Source organism: Dromiciops gliroides, chromosome 4 (assembly GCF_019393635.1).
Source record: "Dromiciops gliroides isolate mDroGli1 chromosome 4, mDroGli1.pri, whole genome shotgun sequence".
Taxonomy (NCBI): Eukaryota; Metazoa; Chordata; class Mammalia; order Microbiotheria; family Microbiotheriidae; genus Dromiciops; species Dromiciops gliroides.
Window position 1 is genome coordinate 478475102 of NC_057864.1, and position 13475 is coordinate 478488576.

At 49.1% G+C, this 13475-nt stretch overlaps 1 protein-coding gene across 6 annotated transcripts in view; it reads right to left on the reverse strand.

Annotated features, from left to right (window-relative positions):
- The window catches only part of CUX1 (cut like homeobox 1), a 423932-nt gene that overhangs the window by 335661 nt on the left and 74796 nt on the right, over nt 1-13475 (reverse strand). For all 6 annotated transcript variants that reach the window (XM_043964600.1, XM_043964601.1, XM_043964598.1 and 3 more), the window contains exon 2: nt 1928-2038. In XM_043964600.1, coding sequence (XP_043820535.1) covers nt 1928-2038 — 111 coding nt within the window. The remainder of the gene's footprint in view (nt 1-1927; nt 2039-13475) is intronic.

The window sequence follows — 13475 nt, forward strand, 5'->3', positions numbered from 1 at the left end:
GGGAGGGCAGGGAATCCTCACAGATGCATAACAGGCCAGGCATGGCGAAATATAGGAGACTTTCAAATGACAGCAAGAACTTGAGGATGGTCAGGAATCTAGTCTGGACGGGGCACAAAAGCCCACGAGGGGGTCTGAGACAAAGAGGCTGCTCAGGGCTACAATGGAGAGGGGATCCAGGTTCAAATCCTGCCTCACCACCCGTGACCTGTGTGACCTTGGGCACATCTCCCAGAATGATGAGGGTCACCTAGGTCAGAGGCCCCTCTGGGCTTTGGTCAGTCCAGCCATTTCTCCTCTGGGTATTGGACTGTATTCAGTCGGCAATGGGAAGCCACTGAAACCTGCCTGGCTGGTAATAGGAACTGTTCACACAACCGGCTTCCCAGAACTTCTGGAAACTGGAAGTGGGGACCAATCGCCGAGATCCTAACTCAACTGCAGTGAGATGGGAACATCGTGGGACACCAATGGCTGTTCCCAGGACACAGGTGACACAGGAATGCAGAGAAACATGGGAAAACCAACAGTCACCCAGGGCTGGGCACATGGAGGCACAAAGAAAGAGCCAGAAAAACCACAGACACAACGACCACAACCACACGTGCAAGAATAAAATACGCTGAAACTGAGCCCTGGGTTCTATGATAATGATCACACTTGGCCTGGGAGAAGGAAGGAGGAAATCCACGTCATGGTGGCCTTTGGGGGAAGAGGTGGTTGGCTTAAAGTTCCTTGGGAAAGCTTATGAGGAGGGGGAAAGGAGAGGCCTAAATTCAAAAATAATCCTGATCTAAAAATGAAAAACCACAAACACACTCGTTATACACACACACACACACACACCCTACTTCCTTTACAACATCTTAAATGATCAGATTAAGAAATAAAAAGCAATCTGACCCTAGGCAGACCTACTGTGTGTATGACTGTTTCTCCTTGATGGCAGGGGCTGGTTTTGTCTCTTCCCTATAGCCCCTGGGCTTAGCCTAGTGCCCAGCATACACCAGATGCTTGGTTTGGCTGAGTCACTACGGAAGTGAGGCCCACCTGCCCTGTCGGGCCGAGTCTTCTGCATCTGCTGCTTTCAAGTGCACACAAGGGCACCCCGTGTGCCCCCAGACATGGGAAGAACCAAGTAGGCAACTCAAGGCCAGCTCCCTGAATGGAGGGAGGACATGGGGCCCATCTATAAGAGCCTAGCTGGTGTCCGTCGCACAGGGTAAAATCCCTAGGTCCACCCAGCCGTCTATAAGCCTCTTGATCCTCTTTTGTCATTTACTAAACTATGGCGAGAAAGGAAGGGTCGAAGGTCTCAGACCAAGAGTGGAGAGGGCCCCTAAGAGGATCAAATTAAAACACAGGAGAACAAGTCTCAGGGGTGCCCTTGGGTTCGTTTACAAGTCAATACTAGAATAATGTGTATTTTTAAAGAAGTGATGATGGGCCTGCTGTGGGAGGAATATCTCCCATATCTTCACCAGGGCTTTGCCAGTGAGGCAGGTCCTGTTAACCACTTGTCTTCACGTCCACACACACACACACGCAGAAGGTTCTCATTATCTGGCTGCAAGTTTGGTCCTACTACGTCACGTGTGAGTGGACTTAAGGCCTGACTCCTAAAAATAATAAACAGCTGAACCTTAGAATTATGGAGGGCAAGGTAAGCACCAACATTAAAACAAAGCCTCTATTCACACTCTTTTCCTCTCCTATCCCACGTTCTGATGAACCCAGGCAATTCACCTCCAATGGCCAAACCAAAGCCGATGGCTCCTTTTGATGCCTCAGGGACCCACTGTGCCACAGGGCACAGGGAGGTGCAGGCCAATGGCCAGAGCAGGATGGGTAACTGGAATTCCTTTGGCAACAATGAGCTAATCCCCCAGTGTCACCCCCGAACAATGTGCCTCATTGGCAGACTCACCTCTGGAGTGTTTTTCTTGAACTCTCGACTTTGCTCAATAAGCCTCTTCCGAGACTGCTCACTTTCATCTTGTCGGTTGGCCAATACTGTTGCTGTAGCATCGAGCTCCCTCTGTCAAGAGAAACAAGGGGAACGATGAGACTGGGCTATAGCTGTGCCCCAAAGACATCATGTTTACGTTGGCCAAAGGGCAGCGGGGAGTACCACACCCCCACTGACCAGCGAAGGGAGGCGGCGCTGGGCAGGACTGATCAGGGAATGGTGAGCCAGTAACCTACAGGATGGATCCACCATCAACGACGTCAGATATAGAAAGTTTTTATGGAGTCCCCAGCAGACAAAACCAGAGTTACACCGATGATGCCACTTAACGAAGTCGTGAAGTTTGGATTTTCGGCCTCTGTCGAGGCGCGTCTTACTGATGCTTAACCCTCTGTAGTCTAGGACGTTCGCATGCCCTAGTGATTCGCATTTTGTTTAGGTTCCCACAAGACTGAGTCTACAGCAAGACTTCTTAAACTGGGCATTCCAGAACCTCGTTTATTTAATATCATGTCAACTCTATTTCAGCTCGTGTCCTTTGTAATCCTATGCATTTTATTTTACACATTAAAAAACAACAACAGCAGTTCTGAGAAGGGTCCATCGACTTCACCAGATTGGCAGAAAGGTCCAGGACACAAAGAAAGGGCAAAGAAGCCTCACTGTGGACTGGAAGAGACATCTAAGGCGACCTCGTCCAACCTCATCATGCTCCCCGAGGTAAGTGTGCAAGGTCACACAGATGACTTCACTCAAAAAGTTAAAATTAAATCATTTAATCCCATGAAGGTGAATCAAAGATGAAGATGAAGTCATTTTTTCCAGTGACTCAAAACTTCTGAAAACATAAATGTGTACGGAAACTGGTGGATGGGGTCAGTAGCTGAGAATCGCCCTAATTCTGGCTGGTTTAAACAAAGAGAGGAGAAAGAAGAGAGGGAAGGGGGGAGGGAAAGAGGGGAGAGAAGGGAGAGAGAGGGGTGGAGGGAGGGGGGGGAGAGAGAGAGAGAGAGAGAAAGAGAGGGAGGGAGGGGAGAGGAGAGAAGAGAGATCTCCCATAACATGGGCATCATGGCTTTGGGGCACTTCTGCACAGGGGTCCCAGAAATGTCACAGAGCTGGTGATGCCAGGGAGGCCTCCAATTCTACCAACTCTCCAGCAGCCTCATGAGCCCCCGCGGCAGATGGGCCCACAATGGGGCTACAAGCTGACCACAGGAGAGCAAGGACATATTTCTGCAAGGAACAAAAGCCCAATTGTCCTGCTGACTGATTTCAGTCACTTAAGAGATTTACGGACAGATTCTGCTAAGGATGAGTAAGAGCTGGTCACTGGATACTGAGGAACCCACCCCAAAATTCTGAATCTACAGTGTAGCCTGACAAGGCAATAATTTCATTCTAATCAAATTAAGATTCCGAGGCAGAAAGACATTTGGGTGGAAAAAATTCGACTGGTTGAACATCTCTTAATGGAAAGAGCTCTGACTTTGACAGGCAAGGACCTGCACTCCAATCACACCGTGTAAGCCATTAGGTCCCAGGGAGGTGCAGGAGAAAGAGAACTGGAAGAAAGTCACAGGATGTGGGTTCAAATCTTGCCTTTGATGCTACTTAGCTGGGTGACTTGGGGCCAGTTTTTCCACCAGCCTGGGACTCAGTTTCCTCAATTGTAAAATGAAGCTCTAAATCTATATAAGCCCGAGTCTATGCGGCCCCTCTGGCTCCTTCCAGCTCTACGATCCCATGAACCTCTTTGGGGCTCAGTTTCCTCAACTGTAAAATGAAGAGACTGGACAATGTGTTCTCTAGGGTTCTTTTCAACGTTAATGATATGACCCCATAACTAGGCAATCTCTACAGTTCCTCCCATCTCTAAGTCTATGCTGAGAAAGGGCGCTGTTATATTCCCCGTCCCAAAGGGAAGGGTCCCACCTGTTCTTTTTTAAAATTAAAATGCCATATATGGGATCGGCACAACCAATATGCCACTACGGGGCTGATCTCGGTCTAGAAAGTGGCTAAACCAGGGTCTCCGGTGCATGCCAAGGCCCCGGCTGCCGTTGGCCAATGATATGCCATGAATACAGGCCGGGGCAGGAGCTGGGGGCCGTGGGAGTGGGGGTGCAGAGGGTCTTCACTGCTCTGCCACGCCTTCCTTATTATTCTGGATAAATACCGGGCTAACAAGTCCAATCGGCTGGTATGGGCTAGAATTCAGGAACAGATGTCAAAGATATTGCAGAAAAAGAGGGAAACATTTAACAGTTTGGCAAGACCACATTTGAAACTCATCCCAGTTGAGCAAAGGCATGTAAAAAGAGCAGCAGAAACCAGTGTGGTTACGTCGGGATAGAAAGAGCAATAACAGATAAGCAGAAGGCTCTTCAAAAAGATAAACAATCTGCTGAGGAGGAGGACTTGGATGCCTCAATTTAAGAAGCCAGAGCCCAAGTTAAAAATGGAGTCTTCCAGAAGAAAACCTCATCGTAAAAACAAGAAATTACTTCAAATTGGCTTAAAAAAACACTGACAAGACACACGGGAAATTTTCCTGAACAAAGCCCAGCCAATGCCTCGCTCCCGTCCAAAAGCAAGGAGACAGGAACTGGTTTGTTCTACAGGACAAATGGAAATGTTTTCAAAAGTAACCCAGCTGATGGGGAGAGGACAGAAACACACATTTATGGGGCCATAGGACGAGCATCCCAAGTTAATCCTGTCTCTAACAACAGTTCCGGTCACACGGAATTGAGATCATAGATGACAGAGCGAGTCGGAGAAGAGCTGGCTCTGGCGAGGAAAAGAGTTCTAAGTAAATCGAACACAAGACCCCTGTGCTCCAGACGCAAGTCCCAGATGGGTCATTCTTCCTTCTACTCCCATGATAATGACTCTATCCTGAAGGACCAAAGCCGGCTGGATGACTACAGACAGGCTGGACCCCTTCATTAACTGCTTCTCATCTCGGAAGGTACATGGCCAGAGTGGAGCCGTCTGCTGACTGATGCCCAGGAGAGTCTCTGATATGAAGACCCCCACTGTCGCCCACGACAACACCAGCTGGGGTGAGAAGGGCGACCTTTTGCAGCCCAATCTCATGGCTCCCTCACCTTGGCAGAGATCCTCCAGCAGCCACTTCTCACATACACTAAGTCATCGAGAAACCTCAAGGAGCTGAGGAGCCGATGAAACTCAGGGAGACAAAATTGCCGGGCAAATGCTAGTTTATTATCTACTAATCCTGCCTAACTTGAGCTGACAAATGCAATTTCACCTGCCCAGGGGTCCGGATTCAGGCTGTTGGTACACAGAAGTTGGAATGACCTCTGCTTGGATTTAAAACAAAAGAAAACATAGCTATCAGCACCGAGTGCTAAAATGTAGACAGAGGGTTGACCTCCATGACCCCGAGGTCCTTTGGGGCCCAGGGATCAGAGTCCAAGGTCAACTGCAATAAACTGACCAGCATTCCCTCAGACAGAAGCAGCCAACGGTGGTGCAGCGGACAGAGGGCTGGACCTGAACTCAGGAAAACCCCCAAATCCCACCCATAAGCAACTGCTTTGTCTCGGTTTCCTCACCTCTACAATGGGTAGAACAACATCACCTCCCAGAGTGGTTATGAGGATAGCATGAGCTAATATTCGGAAAGCATTCTGCAAACCTCAAAGTGGCCAAAAGAGCTGCTATTCTGAGGCTGACAAGCAAACTGGCCTCTTCACTGTTCCTCACACCCGGGATTCCATCTCTGCTCAGATGCTTGCCTTCTCCTTCCTCATGGGCTCCCCCCTCACCCACACGTCTTAGAAGCACCAGCTTCCTTCTAAGCTTGGCCTTGCCAGACACCCCCCCCCCCCCGCCTCCAAAATACATATTCTCAATCTACTTAGGCACACCTGTACAGACAACAGAGGCCTTCATTCTCTCTCCATCATCATCAATCATGCCTGCTGGCATTTTTATAGTGCTTTTCATTTGTTAACTCATTGGATCCTTCCAACAACCCTGACGAAGGTTGAGAACAGCACCTGGCACACAGAAGGCACTTAATAAATGCTTGTTGACTGACTGTTGACTAAGCAAGGTGCTATTATTATCTCAACTGCAGAATGAGGCTGATAATGGTACCTACCCCCCAGCTCCCGGGTTGTCATGAGGATTAAATGAACTAATATCTGTGAGGTATCTGGCACAGCACCTGACAAAGAGAAGGTACTTAATGGATGATTGTTTCCTTCTCCCCATTTCACAGATGAAGAAACAAAGGCACGGGGAGGGTGGGAGTATCTGAGGCAGGCTTCACACTCAGGGCTTCCCGACTCCAGGTCCAGCATTCTAAGAACCTCTGCTGCCTGGCACAGCCCCCACTGTCCCAGCAGACACACAGTAGGCCTAATAAATTCACACTGACAGATAGATGGATGACGGCCAAACCCAACAGTTCTAGGTAAAAGTAAAGATAGCCTATCCCAGTTAGCGGATGAACTGGAGCCACTGACAATCCTGAACAATCCCGAGAGCAGAAAAGAGCCAGGTGGTGGCAATCCCACAGGCTCCCAGCCCTTCCCACACCCAAAGTCAGGCCTTGATCTCTGCCCTATCTTGGCAGAGATTCCCAAATCCGCACCTGATGGCGCTCTGACGGACACATATGGTATAACACGAAGGGCCACAGCACAAGCCTAGTCAGCACAAGTGAACGCCGGCCCCAGCTGGAATTATCTCAGGCATGACCAGAGCTCCAGGTCACTAGGACCATGGGCGATAGTAATAAGTTAGTTTACAATGGAGCCTCTCACCAGATTGACAGATGATGGGGTGCCTTCTTCTCCCTCCCCAACCCCCTACTTTCTACTTCCCTTCCCATCTACTCTCCTTCCATAGGCAGGTCTTCCACCACTGGAATGTTAGCTCCTTCAGGGCAGACCTGGCTCTTATTGCTTGTGTTTACCCTGGCACATACAGGGCGCTTAATAAATGCTCCTTCACTAGAACAGTCTTATTTCACATAACACAAGAAGAAAAGCAGCGTGTGACCAGACTCCAATTTTCTCATCAACATCTGAACTTCAGAGAAAAGGGGATGGGACGAGGAGAGCCTGGTTCTGGGTTCCGAGGGCCCCAGGCCCAATCCCGAAAGAGTACTGGTCCTGCTGCCTACGTCCCACACCCGGGCTCACTACCCAGGGGACCTGGGGAAGGTCATGTCTCTGTGGGCCTCGATTTCCTCATCTGTAGGATGAGAGGGTTGGGGAAGATATCCTCAGAGGCCCCTTCCACCAGCTGCTCTTTTCCACCATGATGCCCACAGTCCCTCGGAGAAATGGGTCACGCTGAGCTGACCTAGGGACAGTCTAGAACCCTTCAAGTTTTACTGGTGTCACTGCAAATCCACAGCAAACAGCAACCCCCAAGTCTGATCCCACATCTGCCTGATACATCACACGCAGCTTTGTCCTCTAAAGAAGCCTGGCCTGCCTCAGACCACAACCACTCATGAGCTATCGCTACAGCTGGTATCACATCTCCCTGGCATGGACCGGCAGGCAGTGGTCAGATCATTTCATCACGAGAGATAACCCACGCTCAGTTTTCTCCTGTGTTAAATGGGCATGATCTATACTATTCCCACCTCACGGGGTGGAAGTGAAGACCCAACATCAGCAAAGCCCTTCGCAAATCATAAAGCAACAGACAGATGTTATTGGCTCTTACTATCTTATTCTACTTCTCTCTCCTGGTCAGACAGTGATTCCTTGCTGACCCTTCCCATCAGTGGCGATGGGTGGGTGCCCTCCTGGCTCCCTTCATTCACACTCCAGCTCTAAGGAGCCTCCTTTGTGCCAAGGATGGGCACAAAACTTCACACTTAGTAAACACATAATAAATAGGTTTTTCCCCCCACTAATTATTACTATTGCTATCCACTGAAGGGGTTAGGTAATGCCTGACAAAGGGCTGAGAGATCAGGATGGTGTCATCTCTGAGCTTCTGGCTCTGCCCCAAATGCCAAGGGATGAAGAAGCAACCCTCTGCCCCAGTCCCATGTCCCTCCTCTTCTGCCATCAGCCCCACCTCCATCTACTCTCCTTTCATGGGCAGATCTCCAGCCCACACATAATCATCCAGAGTCACCCAAATCCGTCCCTCAACAACAACAACAACAACAACCACCATATTGAATCATGCCGGCATTCTACCCCAGCCAGGATTAATTAAGTCCCTGGGAGTGTTCAGCCAAAGGACAGCTCGAAGGTCACTGAAGGGAACAGAGAAAACGCTGCACAGAAAGAATGCCCTAAACTGCATCTCCATCTGCAGGCCAGCCCACAAAGGCCGAGTTAATCCCGGAGGTGGCCTTGTATCCACCCTCATTTCCAAAGGGCTTTTCATGAAAAAATACGTTCTAAGGACGCCAGAAACAAGGAAACCCATGACAACACATTGGATAAGTGCAATGGGGCATCCAGCTTCCAATCATAGTTCTATTTGTTGGTTTCCTGGATGACTCTGGGCAACTCTTTTCATCTCCACGGGCCTCCATTTCAAGCTGAGCCAGACGACCACAGATTCAGAGGTGGAAGGGACTCCTGAGCCTCTCGTCTTACAGATGAGGAAACTGAGACCCAAAGAGATAAACAGATTTGGGATTACTGGCTCCAAGACCAGCCCCTTTATTTTACAGATCAGAGAACTGAGAAGCAGACAGGAGTCGTGATTTGTTCACTATCACGGGGCTAACGAGTGTCCGGGAATTTGAACCCTGTTCTTCCTGACACCAAGAAGATAGAAATACGGAGCTGGAAGGGGTCTTGGAGGCCACTCCTCCTATTTTACCAAAGAGGAAACTGAGGCACAGAAAGGTGAAATGATTTGTCCAAGGTCACAGTCAGACAGTCAATATAACCACTAAGCACCAACCATGTGCTGGGATACAAAAGGAGAAGGCCCTGACCTCCGGGAGCTAGGGGTCTAATGGGGAGGCGGCATGCAAACAAGATGTGGGAGGGCAGTCCACAAGCAGGAGCACCAGCCAAATGAGGAAAGGCTTCTTGTAGGAAGCACAGGAGCCAGTCCCTGAACCCTGGGCTTCCTGCCTCCAGCACCAGTCTCTGGACACCCCCCCCACACACACACACACAGCATCCATCAGCACAGCAATGCAGGCCACACCAAGGCGACCATGCTGGCGGCCTCGGGCTGTCCCAAGACCTCCTGAAAAGTCACCTAGCCTCCATCCTTTCCCTCCTGCTGCTCCCAGCATTCTAAATGGCCAGAGTGCAGCCGGGCCTGACGCTGAGAGCCAGAATTGGGTCGGCTCGGGGGATGTGACCCACAGACTTCTTGTTCTCTATTATTTTTGCCTCTTTGTCCTCAATACTGAATACCAAAGAAAAAATGAAATCTGAAGTGTTCTGGTTGCTTAGGATACAGGTTATCAAGTGTGTCTCTAAAATGTGTGTGTGTGTGTACACATTATATACATCTATCTATAGATAGAGCTATATGTTGCTCTAAGATAGACAGAATGGGGGTGTGTGGGGGGGGTGTATAGAGAGTGGGCCAAAAGTCACAAAGGTGTTTCAACACTTAATAACTCCTTTATTTTTTGTTTTTAATTTATAATACCATAGAACCATACACAGCATATATAGGAAACACATTTACATTATGTGTGAAAAATCAGACCTTGTAAATGACGAAAAATTAAGAAAAAAACATTTTCAAAAAGTGATGAAGACATTGTGACTTTAGGCCCAGTCTAAAGTGGATACCCACAAAAGGTTAGGTGGCCTTCAAGTACCCACAGCCCCCGATTCAGAGTCATGCCCCAATAAACCTGGGGGGGGGGGCAGGGACAGGTGACGTGCCATTCTTTTTCAGTCTGAATCATTAAAAGCCAGCTGAGCTGAAGGGTTTGCCCCAAGTCGGAGACAACTATAACTGGGCAGCTCTGACTGTTCTGTCGAGAGCTCCTGGACGCTCTCTGGATGGCTCTGCTATCGGCCACTCTGCAGAGTCACGACATCAGGAACTGATGGAGAAAGGAAACCAATGCAGCCTGGCCCTCCCTGCGACACCTGCAAGACAGGCCGTCGTGTAAGCAGTGAGACGTGACAGACTGGCTCTCATGAAGCCCGGCTCTGGGGTGCAAAGAGGGGGAGCACATAGCCTCCATTGAGCAAGAGATGTCACTATGCCTTTAATAAACGAGTCTGATTTGAATACCTCCGTGTGATTGTGGGCCAAAGCCTGCTTCCTAAGCCAGCCCTCTCAGAAGATGGAGAGAAAGAACCTTCATTGGCTCCCGCAGCACCCACGGACCACGGCCGGGGCTCGGGCTCTGCTTGTCCACATATGCTCACTTCAGTTTTGGCTTGTGCCCCCGGCCACCCCGTCCCTTCCCCGTGGCAGCCATGAGACACAAAGAGGCACAATAATTAATATGTCCCAGACTCTGCCCACCTCCATGACTGCCCGATTCTGTTCAAGGAGCATGAATCACCTGGCAGGATCCCAGAACCCAGCCCACCCCAGCCAAACCCCTCATTTCACTCACAGGCCCAGAGAGGCTAGGTGTCTGAGGCAGGATTTGAACCCAGGCCTTCCAGACTCCAAGTACATGCCACTGTGCCTCTCAATCCCGCCTTGTCCCTCTGCCCCTACCTCCCCAGCTCATCCCATCAATTACCCCCACCCAAAGCCACTCGGATTTGTCCCTTCTCATCCATTCCCACTGGTCACCCACCAAGTTTGGGCCAGGGCCTCACCACTTTTTTCCCGGACCGTCACAACAGCCTCTTACCCACCGAGATAGCAGTGAGTTCCTACAACACTCAGGAAGGACAACCCTCATCATGCTGTTTCCCTCACAGAAAGAGCATTATGAGCCTCAGGAAGACCTGAGTTCAAATCCAACTTCAGACACCTACTAGCTGAGTGACTGTGAGCAGAAGGTCACTCGATCTCTGCCTACCTCAGTTTCCCCATCTCCCAGGTTTGTTGTGAGGATCTGAGGAGATAGCATTTGTAAAGGGCTTAGTCCAGTGCCTGGCATAGAGGAGGTACTTTATAAACAACATCCGGCCTGGTTCTGCCAACCCACTGCTCCAAGCTCTCCCTTCACTTCTGCCCTACAAACAGCGACTGCCTTCTTAGAAGTTGAGTACAACAATATGGGGCGACTACCAACCAATAAAGCAGGTTGTGCTTGTGTGGAACACCCAAGGAGCCTGCACACTGAGCAGTGGGGCCTCGTGGGTCTGTACACACTGCTCCAAGTCAAGCGGACAGAACACGGCCAGTGAAGGCACAGAGAACCACACGATCGAGCAGAGCACTCCCATTCTTAGGGGAACACACCTCAAAATTAACTTGTGCCTTTTTAAAATAAAAAGCATCCATGGAGGTTCTTTTTTCTTTTTTTCTTTTTTTTTTTTAATGAGGCAATTGGGGTTAAGTGACTTGCCCAGGGTCGCACAGCTAGTAAGTGTTATGTGTCTGAGGCCAGATTTGAACTCAGGTACTCCTGACTCCAAGGCCGGTGCTCTATCCACTGAGCCACCTAGCTGCCCCCATGGAGGTTCTTAACAGATAATTGCACTAAAGCTGATGTCCCTTATTAAGGAGATGCCTGATGAGGTGGATTTATTCTCAAAATATATACATGCTGTTGCTGCCAACAGAAATATCTCTGATCTTATCCATACTAGCCAATGTTTTTCCTAATAAAGCATTTGTTTCATAAATAAGGCTTTAATTTGAAAGTCTTAGAAGCCAAGATGTTTGTGTCTCTTCAAAGTATTTGTTTCCATTGTTTGGCAGAAATCACTTCGCTAGGGCACCAAACACTTTGGCAAAGGTTCCCACCCACTTCCCTGGGAAAGCCTTGGCTGGAAGAACCATTTTCAACCCCGCAAATTTTTTTTATTTTTTTATTTTTTGCAAATGTTTGGGCTATCCCAGCCACAAACATCTGCCAGTGCAGACACAATCTGTGAATCAAAACAAACCATACAATGAGAATGTGCCAGGACAGATAAGATGGGAGTTTATTAGTAATAGAACTTGGCTTTGATTATTAGCAATTAAGAGTTCAAAGATCACTGTGGTGGCCTCCCCCACCCCCCCACCCCCGCAATTCTTGTGCTGCTGGGAGACAGGGGGAAACTGAGTTTGCTTCAGTTGGTCCGACCTTACGGTTTGGGAAAGTCCTCTTAAAAACCAAGCATTCATTCAGCACTGGATCTGGGTCCCTTTTGTATGCTGTTCATTTAATTTAATTCAGCTGTGATGGGAGGGGATCTGGACTAGAATCAAGGGGCTTTTAACCTGGGGCATGGTGGGGCATGGTGAACTTGTTTAAAAAAATTGATAACTCTATTTCATCATAATTGGTTCCTTTGGTATCTTATTTTATTCACTAAAAGAGTATGATTCTGAGAAGGGGTCTCTGGGCTTCCTCAGACTGCCAGGCTGCCGGCCGGCCGCAGGGGTCCTGAAGACAACAGAAGGGTAAAAAAGAACCCCTAGATGGTCCTTAAGGTCCCAGATAGCCCACGATCAAGGATATTCATCTCTCAATTGAATAACAAGGGGGGAGGGGTGGGGAAGGAGGAGGGGAAGCGTGAAACTTACCAAACTGATCCTTAAAGCTACTGGGGATCCAGAGAAAGAGTCACTATTGACATTTTTGCAATCATTGTAAGCTCTGCTTCCTGGGGGTTGGATGTGTGTTTTTTAAGTCACAGTTGTGCCTTGCACTTAGGAATCTACCTATAGCTTTTCACATTTTAATTAGCAAATGAAGACTCTTCTCTGAAAAGCTCCCCGTGCTTGCTAATTAAAAGTTGAAAGCAGCCTCAGCTCTGGCTAAGCTAGGAAGGAAACAGGAAAACTGGCCCACGGAAGGCCGGTCAGCAACCCCACCCCCTTTCAAAAGGCCTGACGTTGGCTTGGGCGGTTGTTTGCCATGTCGCTGTCCCTGCTCTCTGAGGCACATTCAGGGACCAGGCTTTCCAGCACACCCTGACACTGGGTAGGAGCGGCTGTCAAGCAGATGGTTCAGCAGGACGGCCCTCAGATGGCAGAGAATCGGAATGTTGTGTGTGATTTCTTCCCTCATTTCTGGCACTCTTGCTGCACGCTGTTATCAGGAAATCTGGAGGCTGGTTACCAACAGGTTACACTCCCTCCACGAGGGGCCCGCATGCCAAGAGCAGAGACAGGATTTTACCATTTTTAAAGAGGGGCTGCAATGCTGCCTTCTCCCTCCAGAAAAGGAAGAGTCCAGAGGAAGGGAGGAAGAAATGTTTGAATGTCATGAATGCCCTGGCCCAAAAGAACATCCCCAAAGCCACACCCACATGCCTACTTACTTATTTTTATAAAATTGTTATTATAAGAGCCACACACATGTGAGAAGGAATCTGGAGGAAGACACAAATAATCCTCTACTGGAGGTAGCATCTTTACAGTCACGTCCATGACTAGGGAGAAAAGA